The 23550-nt window shown below is 40.9% G+C and overlaps 3 protein-coding genes across 6 annotated transcripts in view; all 3 read left to right on the top strand.

Moving 5' to 3' along the window:
• The window catches only part of ssbp4 (single stranded DNA binding protein 4), an 88758-nt gene extending 75984 nt beyond the window's left edge, over positions 1 to 12774 (top strand). The window contains exons 7-17 of one of the 2 annotated variants that reach the window (XM_084355764.1): positions 1601 to 1727; positions 1878 to 1945; positions 3108 to 3172; positions 3900 to 3945; positions 4048 to 4083; positions 4223 to 4277; positions 6837 to 6907; positions 7230 to 7308; positions 7636 to 7664; positions 7938 to 8039; positions 9809 to 12774. In XM_084355764.1, coding sequence (XP_084211890.1) covers positions 1601 to 1727; positions 1878 to 1945; positions 3108 to 3172; positions 3900 to 3945; positions 4048 to 4083; positions 4223 to 4277; positions 6837 to 6907; positions 7230 to 7308; positions 7636 to 7664; positions 7938 to 8039; positions 9809 to 9889 — 759 coding nt within the window. In that variant the 3' untranslated portion in view covers positions 9890 to 12774. Of the gene's footprint in view, positions 1 to 1600; positions 1728 to 1877; positions 1946 to 3107; positions 3173 to 3899; positions 3946 to 4047; positions 4084 to 4222; positions 4278 to 6836; positions 6908 to 7229; positions 7309 to 7635; positions 7665 to 7937; positions 8040 to 9606 lie in introns of both variants that reach the window. The other variant, XM_084355765.1, reaches the window with a different exon arrangement.
• A 1332-nt stretch (positions 12775 to 14106) lies between these two features.
• Positions 14107 to 20375, top strand: fkbp8 (FKBP prolyl isomerase 8). Of its 2 annotated transcripts, none has more exons than XM_084354295.1 (9): positions 14107 to 14238; positions 14835 to 15099; positions 15318 to 15487; positions 15578 to 15666; positions 15775 to 15995; positions 16241 to 16413; positions 16496 to 16573; positions 18813 to 18953; positions 19194 to 20375. In XM_084354295.1, exons 2-9 carry the CDS (start codon positions 14847 to 14849, stop codon positions 19278 to 19280), a joined length of 1212 nt encoding a protein of 403 aa, XP_084210421.1. In that variant the 5' UTR covers positions 14107 to 14238; positions 14835 to 14846; the 3' UTR covers positions 19281 to 20375. The 2 variants fall into 2 exon arrangements, with proteins under 2 accessions (XP_084210421.1, XP_084210422.1); XM_084354296.1 differs by lacking the exon at positions 14107 to 14238 and adding an exon at positions 14263 to 14554.
• Positions 20376 to 21535: 1160 nt separating this feature from the next.
• Positions 21536 to 23550, top strand: part of ell (elongation factor RNA polymerase II) — a 35778-nt gene continuing 33763 nt past the window's right edge. Inside the window, exon 1 of one of the 2 annotated variants that reach the window (XM_084355654.1) lies at positions 21536 to 21716. In XM_084355654.1, coding sequence (XP_084211780.1) covers positions 21582 to 21716 — 135 coding nt within the window. In that variant the 5' untranslated portion in view covers positions 21536 to 21581. The remainder of the gene's footprint in view (positions 21717 to 23550) is intronic. The other variant, XM_084355655.1, reaches the window with a different exon arrangement.

The raw sequence follows: 23550 nt of genomic DNA, 5'->3' as shown, positions 1-23550 counted from the left end.
TTCACTGCCTGCAAATGTTATTCACTCAGGCAAACCTTGCAATTAATATGTTTTATGTGGAAACATTTCTGCCTTTGACTTTTGTTGATTGTAATAATAATATTGATGATTTATTTCTATAACATTTATTAAAACCAGGGCTTTACAATCAGGGTTGGGAGGGTTACTTACCTACTGTGTATTTCGATACAGTTACAGTTAGTTTCTGTTAACTGTTTAAAATATGTAGTTAGTAACGTAATCCGATGTCACAATCACAATAATAAAGTAATGTTACTTATTTGCTTTCTGTTGCTTTTGGATTACCTTAATACCAAACATATGCAAGAGAGAAAACAAACATCAATAAGATGACTTTTCTTTAATCTTTGCTGAATCCTGTTAGTAATCCTCTTAATGTATCTGCAATCTAATTACATCTTTTTTCTGTTACTTCACTAGGATACAGTTACCTTGTTTTGTATCCTGATTTTGTCACATGTACTCTGTTACTCCCCAAGCCTGTTTACAACAAATACAAAAACACAACAATAAAATACACAGTAATGTACGAATAAACAGGCCAGCGCAAGGTGTAAAACAGAAACACAACTTATAACAGTTTCTGATTGAAACCATAAAAACACCAAAGATTAGATGTAAAAAAAAATAATGGATATATTAAAATGTTCAGTGCAACATCAAGAATAAACTGCAGTGTACTTCAGAAAAGTACTAAAAATGTAAACACTGCATTTATAAGAAGGTTTTTTCTTAAAAGCGGTTTAAAAGAAGATACTAATGTAGCCAACCGTAGGTCCTCAGGCAGGTCATTCCACAATAGCAATAACAATAATAGTAGATGAGAGTAGAAGTAAGTAAAAAAGATGCAAAAAGACAACATTCACAAAAAAATAAAACAATATTTAAAGGTTTTAAAACGCCAAACAAACAGTGGAGCAAGATTGATGGATGTGTGGTAATTAAGATTTAAATTGAAGTTGGATCTGACATTCGGCTGATAAGAACAATGGCACACTTAGACATGAACTGCGATTGTTTTTTTGTCGATGTTTCGTGCCAGTTTTTTTGTATCTTTTTTTGAATCTTTGCCGCTACAGTGCACCTGTTATAGTTTCTAAGTTTTGGAGAAGTGCGAGCTCCCATTCTTTCACATGCTTAGACATGTACGCAGTGGTGGTTTGTGTTATTTGTGTTTGTTTTATATCATTTCATCTCTACTCATGTCCTTAGAAATCTGTTTAATCACTTCTGCTTCTTTCATTTTACAAACCTTCCTTTCACTTAATTCTGTCAGCGTAACTTAAGCTGAGTATCTGGGCCAAATTGATTGATTTTTCACTTGAGATCAGCAAATGCGGTATGTTAAACGTGTAATAATCAGCGTCGTTAGAGAAAATCCTACCACCACTTTTTATGTTATTAATGCATTGATTTTGTCTAAATGAATTTGGTGCATTTTGGCACTGAGCAATTTCTTGTGCATAAGAGTGTTAATAAAACAAGGTCAAGAGCTTTACTTTTTGATATTTTAATGCCTAGAGTGTTTTGCTCATCCTGAAATAAAGTGCTCATTGTCCTTCTCGTGTCCTTCCTGCAGCCATTCATGTCTCCGCGGTACCCAGGTGGCCCAAGGCCCGCCCTCCGTATGCCAAATCAGCCTCCTGGGAGTATCCCCGGGTCACAGCCTCTCTTGCCAAACAGCCTGGACCCCACCAGACCTCAAGGTATTGACGAAACATGTGGCGTTATTTCAGAATGGAAGTAATCTCATATCGGCTTCTGAATGAGAACGTTTTCTCCTCATTTATGCGATTGTTATTGATCTAAACAGTGGCGCTATTCTCACAAGCCTCGCTCTCTGTGTTTCACCACAGGACATCCAAACATGGGAGGTCCGATGAGAATGAATCCCCCTCGAGGCATGGGAGGCATGGGCCCACAGGTGGGTTTTATTACTCAGTCATACAGAATTAAGAAGCACAAATGACTGTGTTGATGAAGTCATGACAGTGGATGGCATCCTTCAGCACCACCAGCCCACTGCACTCCCACTCTGCAGCTGCCACACAGACAGATTTGGTGCTTGGACTGTCGGTTTATGAAACCCAACGTTTGGTTGCCCTTCATTAAGAGCTGCCATAAAACCAGCCATAATGTCAAAACAGCAGCGTATAAACAGTGTGCAGATAATCTTTTTTTCTCTGCTGAAGGGACATTTTTAGTTCTGCCAGCCTCATAACTTTGCCTTTAAATGTCACAAGTGCTCTGATGATTAGCTTGGCTCTGACCAAAGCTCACCCGCTGCCAACGCCAGTTTTACATGTTGAGTCCTACTCGCAGACTCCCACCTAGGGAGACAAACAGAGGCGGAGTACTCCGGCTGCCACCGACGCATTATGACCAAAAATGTTGCCAAATCTGGCGCTGTTGGTCTCCTTTTATCACTTTAATTTTTGTGGATGTGACTCAGTGTAATACATAAGATGCTTAAACAACAGTGTCCTTTTGAATTACCATTACCAGACAGCTGCTTCATTCTGCACCCAACCACGTCCCGCTCCAACATCACCTCACACAAAGACACACACGCACACACACACTCTCCCTGTGCCCCTCGGCCCCTCTCTGTGCCACCCTGGCTCGGTGACTTTGGCAGTGAGCGTACCAGCAGCTGGTGTGGCATCTGCTCGACAAGTGTAATCGTCTGCTGAACAAAACTCTTCCTCTGAGTGGAGCTGCTCTCTGGCCTGCCCCCATAGTCTCTCTCTCTTTATATCTGTCTCATTCTCACACACACACACGTACACACATCCATACACAAGTACACACATGTAGCTCCAGCCAAACCCGCCTGCTGGGCAGCCATGAAAACATACATGCAAACACGCAGAGGGGGAGCGTGGACACGTAGAGATACATACACGGAGACGTACACAAACACACTCGCACACAGCTGTCCACTTTCACACACCGCTCATACATCACATAATTAAACACTAGTTAGGGGGAGACATGATGGTCGCTGACCTTCATTAAGATTCAAACCTTTAGACAGAGCAGGTGTGAGACGGCATGCTGACTGTGTGCTTCCTGTCTTTGTGCAGAACTACGGCGGCGGGATGAGGCCTCCTCCAAACTCAATGGGGCCGGGGATGCCGGGCATGAACATGTAAGTAGACTTTGTTGCTGTTACCGTAAGCAGTTACGAGAGCCGTTTTCTCATCAAGTCATTTGCTCAGATGTGGGGACAGTAAACGTGGTAGGGCTGTACCAAATCCCTTCATAACGTCGACATTAGCATTCTAAATCAATATTTGCAAAGTGATTTTGCGTTTCTGTTCAGTAATTCTGGTGAAAGATTGTTTTTATTGTTGAGTCTCATTCCCTGGTCGCCAAATAACGCCCCTGGCTCGGATTGAGCCACCAATCCAAGGCGTCTGTATTTTGTCGACCAGGGATGAGAGACCCCACATTCAACTATCTTTCTCCAGAATTGCTCACCTGTAATGGGGCAGTCTGGCAGCAATCTAATAACAGCACCATAAATTACATCTCTCTATTTTTGGCGCCAACACCATTACAGTCAATTACTTGAGTCATTACAAAAAAAAAAGATCTGAATTTGCTTGCCGCCTAATTTAATCCGATGAATCACTCTTTTCAAATTGAGGATTTTGTTCGAGGATATTTTTTTAGGGTGATGACGTCATGAAATCTGACGATAGGAATTTGAAGCTTCATTCAAAAACCTCAAATTAAGAAAGGAAATGTTAGTTTACAATGGACGGATTGGTTAATAGCTGCAGCATTACTGTTCATGTATCTGCCCTTTTTAACTAATTTGTCCTCAGATCTAGATCTTATGTCTTAATCTTTGCCTCTGTTTGCTCCTCCAGGGGTCCCGGTGGAAGAGGTCCATGGCCGAACCCCAACACCAACTCAGTGAGTCACGTTCTCTCACATCTTTATCTCCTACATGACTGAGCGTGTTTACAGTAACTGTGTCTCATGTTTTGTCTCACCTCGGGTCTATTCCCTCCGCAGATAGCATATTCATCTTCATCTCCAGGCAACTATGTGGTAAGTGTCCCGTCATGGACTCGTGTTCGACCACGGGCCATAAATTACCTGTCATGCAGTGATATCTAACAGGCACGCTGCCATCTAGATGCACTCAGCACTCCTTTCTCTTTCTCTCTCTCGCTTCTTCACCCCTCAGGGCCCTCCAGGGGGAGGCGGCCCACCAGGAACTCCCATCATGCCTAGCCCCGGAGGTGAGTTACACGCTTCAGTTTCTCTTCTGATTTCTACTTTTATCCAGTGTTCACTGAACATGGGGCTCTGTGTGAGGAACATCAAACCTGTTCTCTGTCTGATACACATCTCTCTTTGGGAGAGACAGGCAGTGATAGGACTCTAAATACTTTAGGAATTGAGCCTTTAGGAAGAGTTTTACAAGTGTAAAACACTGAAAAATGGAAAAATCTGACGCTGAGGCTGAGTTGGTATTTTATGGAAACATATTGCTGCCATGACAGAAAAAGAAAAACGGATCAGTATCATGTTATAACATGAAAAGTTATGTTTTCACGTTATTACCTCGGCCAAGGAGGACATGTTGGCGCCCACGTCCGTTTGTTGGTTTGTGTTTTTGTTGATTGGTTGGTTTGTCAGCAGAGTTACACAAAAACTACTGAACGGATTTCAACAAAACTTGGAACGAGGATGAGTCTCTGCCCAGAATAGACCCCGTTAACTTCTGGTGAAAAAACATGAACATTTTGGTTAATTTCAGGAAATAACGCATGGATCTTGATGAAGAAATCAGGCATATTTAGGTGACTGGTATCTATGAGTGAGTACCCATGGGGACTGTTGGGCCTTGGCAGAGGTATGCGCTCTGCTGAGTACCAATAGAGATTTTTTCGACATTATTACGAATACAAAATTATCACTTTATAACAAGACACTTTTTCTGTTATAACATATGTAACATGAAATGTGTAACATTATAACAAGACATCCCGACATTGTATTATCACGTTATAAGGTGAACATTTTCACGCCCCCCGGTTGTATGCCTGCACCAGTCAAGTTACTGTTCCTGACCTGTGGCTTTAAAGATTGGCAGAACATTTTCATTAAGATGTCACAGTGCATTTAACCTTTGACCTTTTACATAACTTTGTGAAAGTACCGCATGTATTCTTGAGTTATGGTCAGTGCGTTTTTATAAATATGGCGTTCACCAGAATCGGGCGCCGTGAGGTCACAGTGATCTTGACCTCTGACCTTTGACCACCAAAATCTAGTCAGCTCATCCTTGAGTCCAAGTGAACATGTCCACCAAATTTGAAGAAATTCCCTCGAGGCATTCTTAAGATATCACGTTCACAATATGGGATAGACCTCCTGAAAACGTAATGCCTCCAGTCCTAACAACACAAGTTAACACGTTATAACATGAATATTATTATTATATTATGAGTATATTGTTATAATGAGTTCAGGGTGATAAGTTCGTATGATGTGACAACATCAGAAACATCTTGTTATAACATTAAACTTTTCAAGTTATAATGTGAGACTGATCTGTTTGTCTTTTTCTGGTGTGGCAGCAATATGCTTCCATAGCATGATATGCTAAAATGTGTTCAGGTGTCACATTTGTTGTCAGCGTTTCCCACTTTTCTGGAAAATACTCCAGTTTTTGTTTGCGTGTTTTGTCAGTGTGGAGACAGTTGCATAAAAAGGAAGCAGAAGCGTGTCAGTCTGCAATCAAATGACTGATTCATCTCGGCTTTGACCCGTCAGTCCTGCGTCTCTGTGGAGGATTAGCGGAGAACAAAACACTGTTGGCTGATATCCTGTAGATGTTCTGTTTCTGTTGGCCTGTGGAGAGCTTCTTTTTGTGTCCACCATTTATTATTTATATACGTACCCTCTATTGTGATACGTTGCCGAGGCAACCTTTTTGCACAAAACGCTCCTGCTCACACGTACACTGGGAGGGAAAACATATTTCCACTGCAGTCGCCAAGACTGTGCACACACACACACACACACACACACACACACACAAACACACACACACACACACACTCACGAACCTCCCACAACAATGCACACCTCCCACTCGGCATTGCCCCCCTCCTACAGTCACGACAACACAAGCTAGATTCAGGGAGACTAACTGGCAGGATTTCACCACAGTATCCGTCCCTGTCTTTCAGTCTGTTGTTCTTATTTTCCCACTCACAACTTTCTGCCTGCAATGTCAGATCAAGGTCACCTCATCCTTCTTAATCTTTCGGAGACAGACAGACCGACACACACACACGAGGAGCAACACATACAGCGTGTGCTGGTCGTTGCTAAGTTGCCAGGGTGTTCATATAAAAGCATAGTCTAATCTCCTGATTGTAGGAATAAGAGATAATGGTTTTCTTTCACTGCACGTTGCAGAGAGCAGTGTTTAGATTGATTGACACACAGAATCACTGACATGATGTACTGTCACGTAAGTAACATACGGGTAGCCTTTGTCCTTTCCAGCAGAAATAAGAGCATGTCTGAGCTGGAGCTGAATGTTTTTTTTTACAAAAGGCTGAATTAAACTGAAATAAATGCAGTGAAAGACAGTTTCTTAACTTGTTATTCTCCATTCATTACTCCAAATACACCTTATTTTTTGACATTTTCTTGAACAATTGGATATTACATGTGAAGACAGATAGAGATACCAGATATCGGACTTATCTGCAAGTATTTCTATGAGTCTCGGGGGTGCAACGTGTGATACAGTATTTTGTTCTTCTGCTCTTTATTCACAGATTCAACAAACTCAAGTGAAAACATCTACACAATGATGAACCCCATCGGCCCTGGTGGAAATAGACCTAATGTGAGTGCTGTCATTTTGTTCAAATAGCTTCAGCGTTTCTACATTTCACCCAAGATTGAAGAGTGTATTTGCAAGAACAGATCAGCATCAGCCTAAGATGAATAAACCAGACACAGTTTGATTTATATTCTCTTGAGTGCACAATAAAACATTTAAATGAGGTAACTTGTCAAAACAACCTAACACCAGTGTGACTGATATTCCCCAGAGTGGACAGAAATAATAAAACGTAAATGTCTCTTTTTGCAAATGAACCTTCTTCTGCAACCCAGACCATGCAAGATAAATGACCTTCATACATGTTACTGCTGTTTTCCTGTAGTTCCCAATGGGACCAGGTCCTGATGGGCCCATGGGTGGAATGGGCGCTATGGAGCAGCATCATATGAACGGATCACTAGGTGAGTAGCCAAAGACAGTGTGCAGTGGTATCAGCTCGGTGAAACCTGTTACTCTCTGTGAACAAAGGCCTTTAGAAGTAAGACTCTGCCCTCTCATGGCTCGTAGAGGAAGTGTTCTCCCTCCTCCTGGTATTGAACAAAGCTAAAGCAGATTAGTGGGGCAGCGAGCGGGCCAATTGATCCTGTAGATGGGCGAGATGTGATCAGTGGAGCCAGAGAGTTGGTGCTCATCTGTATCTGAAACAAAATGGCTTAATTACAGGCCAGATCAGTTAACAGTTACAGCACTTTGATTAACATTTCTCTTTTTTCCATTTCTGATCGCAGGCTCTGGTGACATGGATGGGTTGCCAAAGGTAAGAATGACTGACAATGAGTTGATGATTATCATACTGTGTACATGTGTTTGAGTGTATATTTGGGGGGATTTTTACAAAACATCTGTTCAACCAAAAATAAAAACGCTTTTCTGTTTTCATTCCATAAAATAATATCAATAATTCTTATTTTAATTGTGTAATACCGTTAAAACTGTGATATTTTGTATTTTCCGTGATAATCTTATACCGTTGTAACTCTTGTCTGTAAGAGCTAACGTATTCCTACTCTTTGTTTCGTCTACGATGTAGAATTCTCCCAACAACATGGCAGGCATGAACAATCCTCCCGGCACTCCGCGGGACGACGGCGAGATGGCAGGCAACTTTTTAAACCCATTCCAAAGTGAAAGTGTGAGTACCAAAAGAGAAAACATACGTCTTAAACTGGAAAACAAACTACTTAGAAAACCCCGTTCAACTGTGAAAAGAATCACACGTTAAATCACTTATCTGTTCAAATCCCTGGTGACAGAGGGCCGTTTTTTACGAATAGACTCAAACTACGACTTCAGTCAAACTTGAGATGAATGTCTAAATGTGTCTGTAGCACAAAGCTGTAGAGTTTTTGATTGTCTCAGGTGGGACCAGTTTAACATGAATACTATGTAAATGAAGACCTTTTACCAAACTAAAACACTTGTCGGTTCACTCCAGCAGAAACTGTTTGCCTTCTGGAAAAATTCATGGACGACGAGAGAAAAATAAGCATAGAGCACATTTAGCAGCATAAATGTCAGTATAGCGCAGACCTGCGGAAGAGCTCAGCTGCTGTGGTTTCTTAATGTGACAGGGCTCAATCAGTACTTCTGTTAAAGGGAAACTCCACCACTTTTACAAATGAAACTGTGTTTGCAGGTCCTGAGGCGTACAACTGCATATGTGGAAAAGTATTCTAAAGTCTCTGTGGCTCCAGAGGAAGCTTCGTGTAAGCTGATAAATTGCCTCCAATGATGTCACTCAGTGGCTAAGTTGCATTGTGGGTAATGTAGGCAACATGTTAAAACAAATGAGGCCCAAACCTGGCTCCTACATACACAATGCAGCTTCCTCTGGAGCCACAAAAGACTTTATACTACTTTGTTCACATATGCAGTAGTACTCCCCAAGACCTGTGAACACACTTTAATGTGTAAAAAGTCAGGGTCAGATAGTTTTCTTGGACAAATAAAACTAACTGGCAGAGTCCTCGCTGCTTTAGTCTACTGAGGTCTGTAAAAACAAATTACTAGCCATATTTTCTTTCTTTTTTTGTCATTCGGGGATCAACTGTCACTGATTGTTACCATGGAAACATTAGTCTGAGGAGTTGAGGGTCAGCCCCGTGGGTAGGGTGGCTAACTTTTTTTAAGCTTTTGGTGAAACTGTCTAACTTGCATCAGACAAAATCTAAGAATAACATCAGGCACTAATTAAGACACCAATACAAAATATGTCTGTGAAAGCGGCCCCCGCTCTCTTTGGCATTCTGTACGAAATCTCCCGGACCCTGAAGCCTGTCCTCAGGGCTAAATCGTGATCATAATCAGTCCTTTATATCGTGCCCCGTTTTCCCAGCTTTACCCAACATGCACACACACAAAAACACAGCATGCACAAACACGAGCATGGAAAAGACGCACATAATAAGCTTTCTCTGATGCATGAAGACATTGACAACTACAGTATCTTCACTGTGATCTGAAATTCCCTAACATTTTCTCCTTGGGCTGGACTCTGCTTTGCTTGCTGCTGGTTTACTGACATAGAAAGTCAATAAGAAAGGGTTAATTGTTACGTGCTGCAACAAGCCAGTGTACTGGACATGGCATTTAGCTTAGTTAGTTGAATTGCTTTCATCTTGTACTGAGTAGTATGAGAAGTTTAATATAGTTTTGGCTTATCTTTTCTCCCCTCCCTCTCTTTTTTTCTCTCTTTACAGTATTCACCCAACATGACGATGAGTGTGTGATTTTTTTTTTTATTTTATCTTTTATTTTATTTTATTTCCTTTTCATCTCCCCTTATCCCGGTCTCCCTCTCCCATCCACACCCCCGGTGCGTCTTGCATTACCCTCCTCCCTCCCCTACCTTCCTCCTCCTCTTCTTCCTCCTCCTTGTGGACGGTGTGTTGTGCCACACAGCCCCTGGGGATGCCCCTGGAAAGCAGGACTCCCCTCAAGGTCCCCCATCCCAACGCCTGTAAAATGGGTGTAAGAACATGAAAAGGCCTCCAAGCAACAGGACGGGGTCTCTTCTTCGCTTCTCCTCGCCTGCCGGGCCTCGTCACAGGGCCCTCGGACAGAAAGAGCCCGAAACTGCTCCAAGCCTGTCTCTCCCAAACCCAAAAACCTGCCCTCGTGGTTTGGCATTCAAGCCTGATCAAGATGCCCCTCTGCATCTACCACCACCCCATTATATCATGCTGATCATAACGTATGAGGGCACGCAGTTGTTGACTGACAGGAGCCGAAAACTCTCATTCAAAAGCTCCTGTGTTGGCGGGAATCATAAAAGAAAAAAGAAAAAAAGAAGAAAAAAAAAAGATGAACTGATATTGTTATTTTAGGGCAAGAATGGTTTTCATTAAATGTTTGTATTTTTTTTGTTGTTGATGGTAATATTATTGTTATAATTTTCATAATTGATATTATTCTACTAATGTAGTTATGATTTCCTGTAAAGGGCACATTTTATCTCAGCAGCAGCATCAACAATGACGGAATAAGCACACACTCTGAAAAATGCACAATGATTTTCTGTTTACATGATTTTTAGGTTATTTGATGTCTTGTTTTTTTTTTTTTTTTGTCACAGTCGGTCACTTCACATACCTCTCCTTTAAAACTTGTAGCTCGAGTCTTTGCCACCTAAATGTTTGTAGCAACATTTGCATAAACCTTCAAACTAAGAGCGATTGGGATAATTGGCTGTCTCCACACGATGAAGTAGTTTGTGCCAAGGTGTTTTTATCTTGGCCAAAACTATCCATACAGTTGCTGTTTTCTGGTACAAAGTGTCTGCTGATGCACCTGAATGATCGTATGTCTTTCTATCTTGTCTTAATAAGCACCCCTTCTCATATGTTTCACTGCATGGGAACGGCTCCTGAGATGATTGTCGGGACAGGTGCCAGTTCTCATTCGGTAGCAGACAGAGCGAGAGAGCATCTCGCCTATGGATTTTGTCTGTAAATACAACATATTTAGCTTGTATTGTGGTTGTTTTTATTATTTGTTATTTGTCTGTGAATCCTAAACCGTGGTTCCTTCCCCTTCATCATCACTTTGCTTGATTTCAACCTCACTGTGGACTCCAAGCAGCACTGTTTTCCTCCCAGGATTCATTCTGCTCTCTCGCCGATGTCTCCTTTTTGGACTGGGAGATATTTACAGGACCTCAGATACACTCGTGACGCCTGCTACCAGTTTGGGTTGAACTCACAGATCCTGTACGATCCACTTTCTTAACCCAGACAGAACGGGCTTAATAACTGTCTCCTTGGAGCTCGTATCGATCAGCGAGTCCCATATGTGCAGGATAATGGATTCAGAGTATCGGGAGGCTGACGACGGGAGCAGAGTGATGCACCTTGCAGCCACATCGGCCGAAAGAAGAGGAATAATGGGATGCTTTCGTAATGGATATATTTCCATTTTTGTGGTTGTTTTCAGCAGATTGTTTTTTTTGTTTTAAATGTGTTCAACAGGAGAAAAAAAAAGAAAGCCCATAGAATCTGCACACAAAGAAAAGCATAGTTACATATCATGCTATTTAATTTGTTTCTTTCTGTATGTTGTGTTCTCTTGGCTTGATCAACTCTCTGTCACTGTTTCAAAGGGATAAATGATCTCTCGTGGCATCACACTGCAGCACTTGCGTCATGGCTGTGTTCAAACCAACAATAACTAAACAACCACTGTAGCCTCTACGGGTGATGGTGACATACTTATCAATTTTCTGATATCAATGTGAACAGATAGCACCCAGAGTTCAGCGGGGACGTCTCCAGGATTTGGCTATCGGTGGCCTGGGAAACACTCTCTCCACACACACACACACCCCTTCTTTCCTCCAAACCCATCCCTCATCCCCTCCTCCCCTTCTCTTTAATTTCCTTTTTTGTAAATACTGTATAATGCATTTTGATATCATTGACATGTTTTGATATGTCAGTCACTACCAATGAATACAGCTGAAAGTAAATTATAAATAAATCTGTCCATGTTTTTCATAGAGAACGGATGCGCTGACTATTTGGCTCACGTGGCTAAATTTCCATAAAAATGTATAGAATACAGTGACAGAATAAATGCAGACTGTATGCTAAAGATTTGTATGGCGGGGAGGATAGGACAGAGAGAGGACAGGACAGAGAGAAGCAAAACAAGCTGTGGCGTCCTCACTCTGCCCTTGTCTCCTTCTGTTTCAGTTAAATGTGACTATTGGCTTTGAATAATAATTTTGGATATTTTTTTCCAAAGGGCATCTTCTCACAAAAAAAAAACATGTGACATCTTATTGCAGTTTTTAATATGAAGGATTTTTATCAATTTAAAAAAAAAAACTTTTAAAAAGGTGAAAAATACTTATGAGAACCTCATTTTAAATTAAGAATAGATCAAAAGGTAACTGTGTCCTTTGCTATCCGCTCCTGTTATAGCGTTGTATAGATGGAAGCTCTCTCACTGATCCTCTCTCAGTCCTCTGTGTATATCGATCGTTGGCCATCTCTGTACTTCTATTGTGATGTATAATACTGTACCATTAGGAAGATTTGCTGGTCGGGTGGGGTGGTTCTGTTGAGTCGGGGAGGGGTGGGGGATTCGAGGGAAGGGGATATGAATGATTTTCCTGTACCGTTCATGGTCCTTTCTAATGACACGGCAGTATTCAATATGAAGCAGTCTGTCTCTTGGGTTTGCTTTGTATTTACATGGTAGGATAGTTCAGAATCTTGTCTTAGGGACTTAGGTGTCTTGTGTAGGTAATAAAGATGTTCTTTGTATGTTTCTTTATATTGTAAAGTTTCTTTAGACTGAAAGAAAAACAGATAATTTGCTTATCAAAAAAGAAACAATGCATCAATAATAAATGTCATTTGATTTTTCCTGGTTGTTTGAATCTCTTCCTCTGAGCTCTCATTTAGCTTTCAACCCCCATCGTATCCACTTCATAAAGACGAGTTCTCTACAATGTAGGAAAGCATAACTAAAGCCTTTTTTTGGTAAATGATGTTAATATTTGACCAACACATTTCCAGTGGGTGCATCCTCTTCAACATTTGTTATGTTATATATCTGCATGTTATTTAAAGGAACAGTGTATAGGATTCACTGCCATCTAGCGTTGAGGTTGCACATCCTAAATAACAGAACACCGATACTACAAAACGTGGAGGTACGACATAGCTGACTCCATGGAAGAGGACCTGCTCCCTCATTAGATATAAAAGGCTCATCCTGAGGTAACAAAAACAAAACGCTTCTTAGTGTCAGCTGATTATGCACATATAAAAACATAATTATGAATATTATATTAAATTCCTTCCAATAAACACCCCTAAATCCTCCACACTGGACCTTTAAGGTGACAGGTTGGCAATGGTAATCCTGGCCTCACATACGGAGACTTCATCTCCACAGTGTTGTGCAACTGAATGCCCTTCTTGGGCTATGGTTCAACTTATATGTGCATTTAATTTCCTTAAAGGGGCACTGTAGTTTTAGAGCAGAAATTCAAACTCAGAATTTTAATATTTACAATATTAATGAGGTACTGATATAAACTCGTAAATATTCATCTTTTCCATAACTGAATAAACAAGCTGTTCTGCAGCTGAGAGGTGGCAGGGTCTGCCATATATAAACAAAGAGCAACAGTATGAAATTGTGTTGTCCTTTAAGTTTTGTTTGTCTATTCAGTTTATCCAGTCATGGAAATGGAAGAGTTTGTTTAGGCATGAAAATCAATCAGTTAGGATCTTTTTTTCTTCTGATTAAAATTTCTCCCCAAAAACTACATAGTGCATCTTCAGGGACTTACAGTGCTCTGCTTTGCACACTCAGGAGCTGAATCATTGGCAATAATGCCATTATATGTGCTTTTAATTTCCTTAAGAAATACACAGTACATATACTTCATAAAATGTATTTTTGCACTATTTCTGAATTATAAATGAATCCTTAGCTATGATAATATAGTCACAATCTGTCAAACACATTTTGTGGCTGTTTCATGCTGAATATTTACCTTACAAGTACCTAAGCAGTACACAGTTGGACTGATTTTGATATTACAAATGTAAACCTGCGGTCCTGTTGATGCCTATGAGGTCAAACATCAATATGCATGAACAGGTCCAATAGACGTGCAGCAGCTCAAGGTTAACAGGAAGCAGCTTGTTGTGATGAGCGAGGGACCGCGGCGAAGTCAGTTTGATACTGTATGGTCAACAACCTATAGAGGTGCCACTGCTCTCGTCTTCCCCAACAGCAAGCTGACTTCGCCACATTGAACTGGAGGAGAGGTTGCCCAGGACCAAAACAAGCCTCTGCACAGATAGAGCTGGAAGGTAATGTTCCGTTTATTTTGATAAACGGGCTTATCACATATGACACTCTGACTGTCTCGCTCTAGCCGGAGTCGATATAAGCAGTGGCCCTTTGAAAGACGAGATAAAAACAGACGCTTATTGTCCACTGACAGCAGCTAGCAAGATTACAGCTAATGCTAGCTCGCTAGCGTCAACTTCAGCGGCTAACGTCTGTTAGCAGTAGCCTGCTAGCCGCTTGAAGAGCGGTAGGATACTTGTCAGAAACTTCTGGAAAACGTGCGGCTAGCCCGGCTGCTATTATTCAAAATACATTATTGAACCGACAAAGTTACAGGTGAATAGTGATTTTGATCATCTGTTAAACTGTCCATTGATTATCAGTCTCAGTCATGGATACTTTTGGATGGCAGTTTTTTGGGTTTTTTTTATTTTACTGTAGATGCTATGTTAGCTTAAAAGCTATGGGTAAGGAATTAGCTGATATTGTTGATATTGTAGCAGCGGATACATCTTTAAGCAGTGATTTAGCTAGATTTATATTGGCGCTCCGGATTGCAACAGTCAAACACGTCAAAAGGGGTTGTGTTTTTTAAATTGTTCATCTTCTTTCTCAGAGTACCCGACTAATGAGTGAATACGAGGACATTATGGACGTCTCTGATGGCTATGAGGGTGCGCAATCAGCAAAGAAGAATGGACGGACCTCGTTGCTGGACAGCGGGGAGGACTTTGAGCTTTTAAACGATGAAGACATTGACGACGCCCCCCCTCCTCTGGAAGATGCCGGGGGTGGGAAAGGGAAAAGCACGGATGAGACTGAAAAGAAAAACGCAGATCCAGATCCTCCAGTTCCAGTGGATGAATGGTTGGATGTACTAGGTATGTGACAAAAACCTCATGGTAAACTGTCAGGTTGTTGCAGAATCGACTATATATTTATAAGACAAAATTGCTGATAGAGAAGTCAAATCCACACCCTGTCCCAAGGTGTTGTCATTCCCCTGAGCAACGCTTCTGGCCTGTGGTTGCTCCACGGTCACTGGACATGGATCAGTGGTGTAACTGACTGAATATAATACCATTGCGTTTGTGTCCAGGTAATGACCAGCTGAAGAAAAAAGTCCTGGAGGCAGGGGAAGGGCGAGACAGTCGGCCACAGAAAGGACAGAATGTAAAGATTAATCTCAAAACATACCTGAAGGATGGGACGCTTGTAGAGGAGCAGCCTGACCTCTGTTTCACTCTTGGAGATGGAGATGTGATCCAGGTAAACATTTATAATTAATGATACTTTTTTAAAATAAGAATGACATAGATATCAATATTTTACTGCAGTGATTTTGTTCTAATTTTTCAGGCTCTGGATCTCACAGTACAGCTCATGGAAATGGGAGAGAAAGCCCTCGTTCAAACCGATGCAAAATATGCATATGGTGCCTGGGGGAGGTAAGGATGTGTTTAAATGTAACTGCTAAAAGCTGTATCAACTGCAGTTCCAGTGTAAGCAAAACATTACAATCTGCTTCCTCAAGTGATGTTTCTTTATCTTTCCAGTCAGGAACCCGAGGTTCCCCCCAACGCTGAGCTATCCCTAGAAGCTGAACTGCTAGAAGCCACTGATGCCCCAGACCTGGAGCTGCTGCCCCCTGCAGAAAAGATTGCCCTGGCAAGCCATAAGAGAGAGAGAGGCAACGCTCATTATCAGCGTGGGGACTACGCTTTTGCTGTCAACTCGTATAGCATTGCCCTGCAAATAACAGAGTCTAGTTCTAAAGGTGAGATACAGGCCAAGGAGTCAGGACTCAGTGAAAAGTCTATTACAGTTGTGTTTCAGAGGACATGCATGGTACTTAAAGAGTTGATGCTTACTTTGATTTACCATTTTTGGAGGTTTTAGATTTACCCTCAAAACAAGAACAACAAATATGTTTCCTTTGATGATGCTCCGATAGACATTGTAACTTAATTTAATTTTAAAGACTGTTTTTACTGGTTTATGTGGTGGTTTCTTTTGCTGCAGTTGACATTAGTGCTGAGGAGGAGGATGAGCTGATGGATGTCAAAGTGAAGTGTTTAAACAACATGGCTGCTTCTCAGCTAAAACTGGACCACTATGATGCAGCACTTAAATCTTGTGTCTCAGCACTGGCACACCAGCCAGAGAACATAAAAGCACTTTTCCGCATGGGCAAGGTACACTTTGCTTTTGTTGTTTCACTTTCACTGTTAGTCTTCAATATATTGTGTTCATAATTATGTGTTTTTTTTACTCAAGGTGTTAGCCTTGCAAGGTGAATACACAGAAGCCATTCAGACATTGAGAAAGGCACTGAAGCTGGAACCAAGCAACAAGGTACATTTGGGCTCTTTACATTAATTGTTCTTAAAAACACAGCTTTTAGTATGGAGAAATTTCTTTCTTTTTTTTCCCAGTAGATGGCGCCATAGGGTAAAATATCTAATCACTTGGTTTGTAGTGCAAGGTCAGGTGGACTGCTGATTCATCATTTCAGAGGATCTGTTTTCATGTTGTTGCTGTAAATAGGTTTGCCCTGCACCCCAGCCATATCTAATACCTAGCCACTGTTACTGTTCTCCTGCGCATACAGTCAGGCCTATCTGATTCTTTGGCTGCATGAGGCCATTTAACAGAGCCCAGCTCAGTGCGTGGGCTTCTTGGATCAGCTGTGAGCTGCAGCAGCATGGTACTCATGCCCAGAATCCTCCACTTGAGTCCTACACCAATCTGTCAAACAGCACATGGCCTGGCCACCACTTAAGCGTTTCATCCAACATCTATATTATATGGTGGATTTTTGTTTTTAATGGGTCTGTGTGCAGTTACAAATCTTTTCATATCTGAAGTGCAAAGATGCATGTTGTAGATTGTCTGCATACAAGCTTGCATACATTTACATTTATTGTTTCATCTGTTTTAAGTCGTATACATCTAATTAATCTAAAATGCATGTTTGATGCTTTCATATCTCATTAGCTAACATTAACCTAAGAAGACCTAATTTACCTGTTGGGCCACAAACTTAAGAAAATGCAGTTTGAGTTTACCTGAAAACAGCAGTTAGTCGTCGATGTTGCTCTTGTGTAGATGTTAAAGATGCAAGCAAAACAACACCGTACATAAAATAGGCACAGCAGAAACATGCGGTCGGACCATCGGGTTTGACTGAATATCTTTTAGATGTTACAATTATGGCTGAAAAATTTCACATATCTCTGTAATTCAAATCAACCACCAGTTGCCTTACCAGAAGTCACTGTTGTTGTTAGTGTGATGTCACATTGATTCAGACTATAGCAGGCTCTTTTGCCTCGTAGTGTCGTGTCAATACAATCTTTTCCACCATTTGTATGTTTGCAATAATGTCTGTGTCAACACACATTTTTAACGTGGTGTAAGATCAGTTGTATTAACATTAAAACAGTCTCTTAGAGCCAAAATAATGAATCCCTAAATAACATCATGCTCTAACACCAAGAACTGTGGGTGTGTTTCAGCGACAATACCAGGACGCTGGCATTATAATCAATGAGGCGGTCCTCAACAGGCGCAGGCGTCACGGAGTGACAGGCTGACGTGCTGTCGCTCTATTCTCCTGGCACGGACAGACTCGCTGTCTAAATTTTTTACACTGGTGTCAGCTATTCACGCCCTTTATCTTCAACTCAAACGGATGAGAGGAGATTTATTTGTCTCGGGTTTTTTTGACATGACACACAGTCGTGACAGTTCCAGTTTAAACAGCTCCAGACTGTTTCAGCACAGTAAAAGGGCACACATATGCTGTTGGGACAGGATGTTACATGTTATTTTATCACTGCCCTGGGGACAAGTCACTGTCATTTTTGTCATTTTGGTGGATAGCTGATTGCACAATAGTGGTGCCAACTTGCCAAGCGTGCCCTGTTCAAACACTGTTCTAAGTGTATCTGCTTACTCTTGGCATTAGACACAAACAGGCAAATCCTCAGGGTAGGTACTTGCACACTCAAACTGACACATAAATATCTCTAAAAGTAGTTCTCAAATCTAAAAATACTATTAAGTGAACATGGCTGTAAACTCCTTGTAATGGCGCTCCACCCATCTTTCTGAAGTGCCCAAGCATAAACATTTTTGTTGTCTCTGAAAGCATTGGTTTGATTAGTCACTCACCAGTTTTAAGAGCATTAAAGTGACTCAGATCTGAGACAGTTTTGGAACAATAACTAAACTCATATCCTGGAATTGTGTGGACGTGTGGGTTGGACTGCAGGCTAATTCTGTGATGCAAGCCTGAGATTTCTTGTGAGATGACAAAGAACAGTAGAAACATTATTTCTAGCATCAACAATCATAGTAAAATGGTCCGTCATATTCTTTTTGAAAAGCCTTGTCAAGTCATTTTTCATGCTTTCCTTACCACTTGGTGACCACTTGTGTCTGTTGATGTAAGGCTATTGTCATCTTGACACATTCCCATTAACAAGGAAATCAGTCTTGCGTTGTTATACAGTAGCAGGACTTTGTTTTCCTCGATGAAGTAGTGAGGGCTTTGGCTGCAGCACCTATTTGTCTTGTCTCATCTGTGCAGACTATCCACGCAGAGCTCTCCAAGCTGGTGAAGAAGCACTCGGAGCAGAGAGGAGCAGAGCAGGCCATGTACAAGAAGATGCTGGGTAACCCAAGTAGTAGCAGCGGCAGCACACAAAAACACCAGGCCAAGTCTTCATGGGTGAGACAGTCATTCGGTGTTAAAGATTTTGAGAATACAACGTCAGTCTCTGTCCATTATCACATGATGCTCATGCACTTTTGGAGTGATATGTATGTTATCGTCAAGGGAACCTTTGTGTGATGATAAACCAAGAGTGTCGGTTATGTTTATCAATCTTTTAAGTTGGATGTCTTGCTTTGAGTTTTTTTAACTGTCAACCTACTAAACATCCACTCTCTACTTCTTTCTTTTCTCCAGGGTCTCAGCTGGAAGTGGCTATTCGGTGCCACTGCAGTAGCCATTGGTGGTGTAGCATTATCCGTCGTCATAGCTGCTAGAAATTAAACGGCGCCTGTACTGATGGCCTGACCAAGCCCCGCAATTTAAGAGTCTAAAAACAGAAGCACATCTGGCAGTGCCTTCTGACCTTTGGTGAAAGGTCGTGGAAGTCGGTCAGATGCCTCTACACGGTCACTTCTCTGCTATGTTTGAGAACTGTATGTGACCAACAACAAAACATCAATATTTGCATACGGGAACAGTAATTCCAACCTTATAAATGTGTAGGTGAATGCATATCCGTCACGTTGCCAGACACTGTTTTCTTTTGCTGCCATTGTTTCTGTCTATGGTAATTAATGTTGATAATTTGAGTATGAGAATGAAAAATAATTTACCATAGATTCAGATAGGAGCTATTTATAAATATTTTTCCCATTTAAAATAGCTATTGTGATATGGTCCTATGTCATGCTATAGTTTTAAAGCGTCAGATTGTGCAAGTAAATTGATATTTCCTATTTCCAAGAGAGAATATGTGATTTTACGGTACAATATTTCATATGGAGTGGTTTACGCAGATGCTCTATTATTTCAGGCCCACAGGATGGTAAGGTGGCTGTCTTGTGTGCCAGCTCACACACACCGTTTCTACAGACACTACTCATCGCTAAGTGAACACCAAAATAGAGGCACCTGCAGGATTTAATACAATGCAACATTCAGTTTTTGCACACGTTGTTTGTGTGGTGAATCAGTTCTGTGGTGCATGTTAAGGCTGGTGTTTTGTGCTTTTGTTCCTACCCACCTCATTAACATATACAGAGAAGCAAAAATATAAAGAAACACCTCACAACATAATGTGGTTTTAAGAAGAAAAAGAAACACAACAAACTGCAGCCTCAAAAAGCACTGTGGAATTGAATCAACACCTATCTGACAGTGTCAGCAGCAACAAAGTAAAATAATAACATTTCACAATGCACAATGTACATGACTGTCTGTTTGATTGCAATTAAATGCTGCGGTGTTTCTATATTTCTGGTGACTTGTGTATATACAAACATTAAAGCATCAGCTAAAGTAGATCCGCTGCCAACATTTGTTAAATGACTAGTTTCTTGTTGATAAAGGTGCAGTTATTACCTTTTAAAACAAGTACAGAGAATGGTACAAATTTTCTCAGTGAAGTGGTTCTGAATAATACTGAAGGAGAGTTTATTTTTATTAATCAATTTCAGTCAATTATACCTCAATTTCTGATGATTAAGACCAAATGTTGAAGGATAACCCTTCAAGTACAGTGCTGGGTGTGTACGTTTTTTCTTTTTCCTCCCCTACACTTTTTGCCTGTGAAAATTGTCCTTAAATTGTTTCTTTTATTTATTTCACTGTTTTTGATTATTGCTTTCCAGCACAGTTAATGTGACATCGCTGAATCTGTGGCTTCTTCAGAGTAGATGGTAGATGGCCTACAGTGCCAAAAGTTGCATAAACTCTGTGACAGCTGGTGGGAAGTGAAGTGGCTCCTGACATTCCCCGCATTTGTTAATTTTATATTCATCACAATAAAATGTGTCTGTTATCAAAACTTCAGTTTCCTTTTTTTTTTATCGTGTCAGAATTTCTGTTCCGTTCGTCGACAAGACATCCAATGTTTTCCTGGACTGATTCCCTGAAGTGTTTCCTGATCCACTGGCATTAATGCCTTATTAAACTGGCCTCGGACGCTTGAGAAATATCAGACATCTGTCATTAAAATGTGTATGAAAACAATCCTCTTATTTTTTTTATAACAATATGGGAACTTGGATGCATTGGCATTTAAAATGCCATGTTTGTTGACAGCTACACATCCCAAATTTTCCTGGATATTCCCAAACTGGGGTTTTTTGTTTTTTTTCTTTCTTTCCAGACATTGACGTATCGCTGACGTAATCAGATGACCTATCGTTTCTCTCTTCCTACGCATGACTGATGTGCAAGTCTCATTCCCTAAATACATATTTTTTTTGCCAACCATTAATAACAAAAAAATATATAATTACAAAGTACAAGCATTAAAACATCACCTGCTTCACGTGTCGACTCCGAATTAGTTTTAAAAAATAATAATTAAAATGAATAGTGCTCACCTCTCAACACTCATGTAATATCTCTCCATTCAATACATTTTAAATTATGATATATTTTTTTACTGCAGCGTAAATGTGATTTCCTGATACAACACGTGTGACTATATAGGGCTTCATTACTGCTCAGTGACCTCATCGGCAGTGAGCAGTCATTGAATATTCATTGAAAAGCAACGGGAGTTCTCGGTTTACGACAGAGTGCGTCCGTGCGCGTGGTGGGAACGGTAGCAAGATGGCGGCGCTGAAGGAGGAGCAGTGCTACGGACTGTCCTGTGGCAGAGTGAGCAACGGTAGCAATGTCTCCGTCTTTCACGTCAAACTCACTGACAGCGCGCTGAAGGCGTTTGAAGGCTACCAGAGCAGCAAGGTAAACGAGCCCTTTTCGCTTCTGTGACATTTTGGTTCGCGTTTTTTAGAAAAGTGTGTCCGGGGCGGCTGTGACAGGCAGAGTGAGGTCAGTCCCCACTGTGTCTGCTGCTGCTGCTGCTGCTGCCTACACGCTGCGATACACAGCCTCAGCAGGCTGGCTCTGGCTCGGCTAATTTGGCTTGTTAAGTGTCTAGTTTAGCTCTGGCCGGGGCTGACTGGTGTCGGTTGTTGGGTAGCTTGTTCAGTGTTGTGTTTTAATTACACCCAGACTTACTCCACTCCCGACTAGTTGAATAGTCAAGCCCTAGTTAGTTGTTTCATTTTATTTGGGTGTTTCGTTTTTAACACATTTAGCTGTTAACTGTTGTTGTTGTTTTTTTTGCTAACTTGTCTCACCTGTATTCATTTTACGCGAAATCCATTGGAGCAACTTCTGTCGTGTGTACAAATGTTTCCAGAAAGTTTGTCAAGCTGTCACAAAGAAAACAAACAACAACAAAAAAAATCTGGCAAACCTTGTTAGCTAAACTAGCCAAGCAGCAGCAGCAGCTGCCCACACATAATGGTGAGAGCTGCTAGCCCTGTCTTTCTCACTCACTTTGATTTTTGTTTGAAAGAAAGAAAGAAAAGCGTTGCCTTGGTTGAGTATCTAATGACAACATGGTGAATAATTTGGAAAAGTACCCAGTATTCATCCGAGAGATCTCTCCTCCCAACCCCCCCTCACTGCCACTAAAGGCTCATGTTCACTTGTTAGCTTCAAGTGCGTCAAAGTTGGTAAACGGCAACACATTTTCTTGTCACTAGTGGATTTTAAAGAAGAGGTTGTATTCAAGGTCTGATCTCTGAAATGGCTCTGCTGCTGCTGCTTGCTCGGCTTCTCGTGTAGAGAGAGAGAGAGAGCTATAAGTCTGGTGATGGCCATCTAACGTTTCAGCTTCTATAAATATTTGACAGGGAAAACCTGCCAGGCCAGGAGTAAAGGGCCTTATCTCCAGCTTCAGTGGTTGTGTGCAGCAGGACTGCAGCTGATAAGCCAGAACAATAAAATCGTGATAGGTAATTGGGGGACTACTAGTTGTGGGAGGAGTGTTTATTAAACTAATGTGACACACAAAAGAAATTGTCAATAAAGGGTAATCATCGGTAGTTATTTTGGGAGATTTAAAGACTTTTTAAAGGGCCCTTTTAAAGACAGTTGTCACATTTTTGCAATGATAAGCATCTGTTTAAGTTGTGCTTTTGAATTATCAGAAGATAAAAAAGGTGAAGCATACTAGACACAGTACTCGACAAAGTAGTAGGGCTGCCAGTGTTATTTTCATTATCGCATAATCTGCTGATTATTTTCACAATTAATCATTTAGTCTATAAAATGTCCAGAGCCCAAAGTGACATCCTCAGATTGCTTCTTTTGTCCAGTCTATGAAAAGCAGCAAATCCTTTACAATTAAGAAGCTGGAACCAGCAACTTTCTTGACATTTTTGCTAAAAAAAATTGACTGAAATGATTTATAGATTATCAAAATAGTTGCCGATCTCTTTTCTTATGAGCAACAAATCGTCGCAGCTCTAGAAAGTAGTATGGCAGGTTTCATTATCTATCAACTTGCAAGGCTAATGTCAGGTAACAAAAAACAAACTACCTACATTTTAGTAAAATAATGTTTAAAAATGTATCAGAAATCATAGAAAAAATTTCTTTCTGCTGTCCTTTTTGTTTGTGCAATTGGTTTAAACATGGATGATGGAAGAGGCAACATTTAATCATGTTTAACAGTTAATATGCATCGTTTTATGAAGAATTGCCTCCTGCACAGACTCTCAATCCC

The sequence above is a fragment of the Pagrus pagrus genome, assembly GCF_965226575.1.
Source record: "Pagrus pagrus genome assembly, chromosome: 6".
NCBI classification, from domain to species: Eukaryota; Metazoa; Chordata; class Actinopteri; order Spariformes; family Sparidae; genus Pagrus; species Pagrus pagrus.
The sequence above is the reverse complement of the archived record's forward strand: the minus strand, read 5'-3'. Positions and strand labels throughout refer to the sequence as shown.

Excerpts from the sequence above, each read along its gene's own strand:
- fkbp8 (XM_084354295.1), top strand. The coding sequence starts at position 14,847 with ATGAGTGAATACGAGGACATTATGGACGTCTCTGATGGCTATGAGGGT. Across the intron at positions 15,667-15,774 it reads GCATATGGTGCCTGGGGGAG|TCAGGAACCCGAGGTTCCCC; the intron begins GTAAGGATGTGT and ends TTATCTTTCCAG. Across the intron at positions 16,414-16,495 it reads CACTTTTCCGCATGGGCAAG|GTGTTAGCCTTGCAAGGTGA; the intron begins GTACACTTTGCT and ends TTTTTACTCAAG.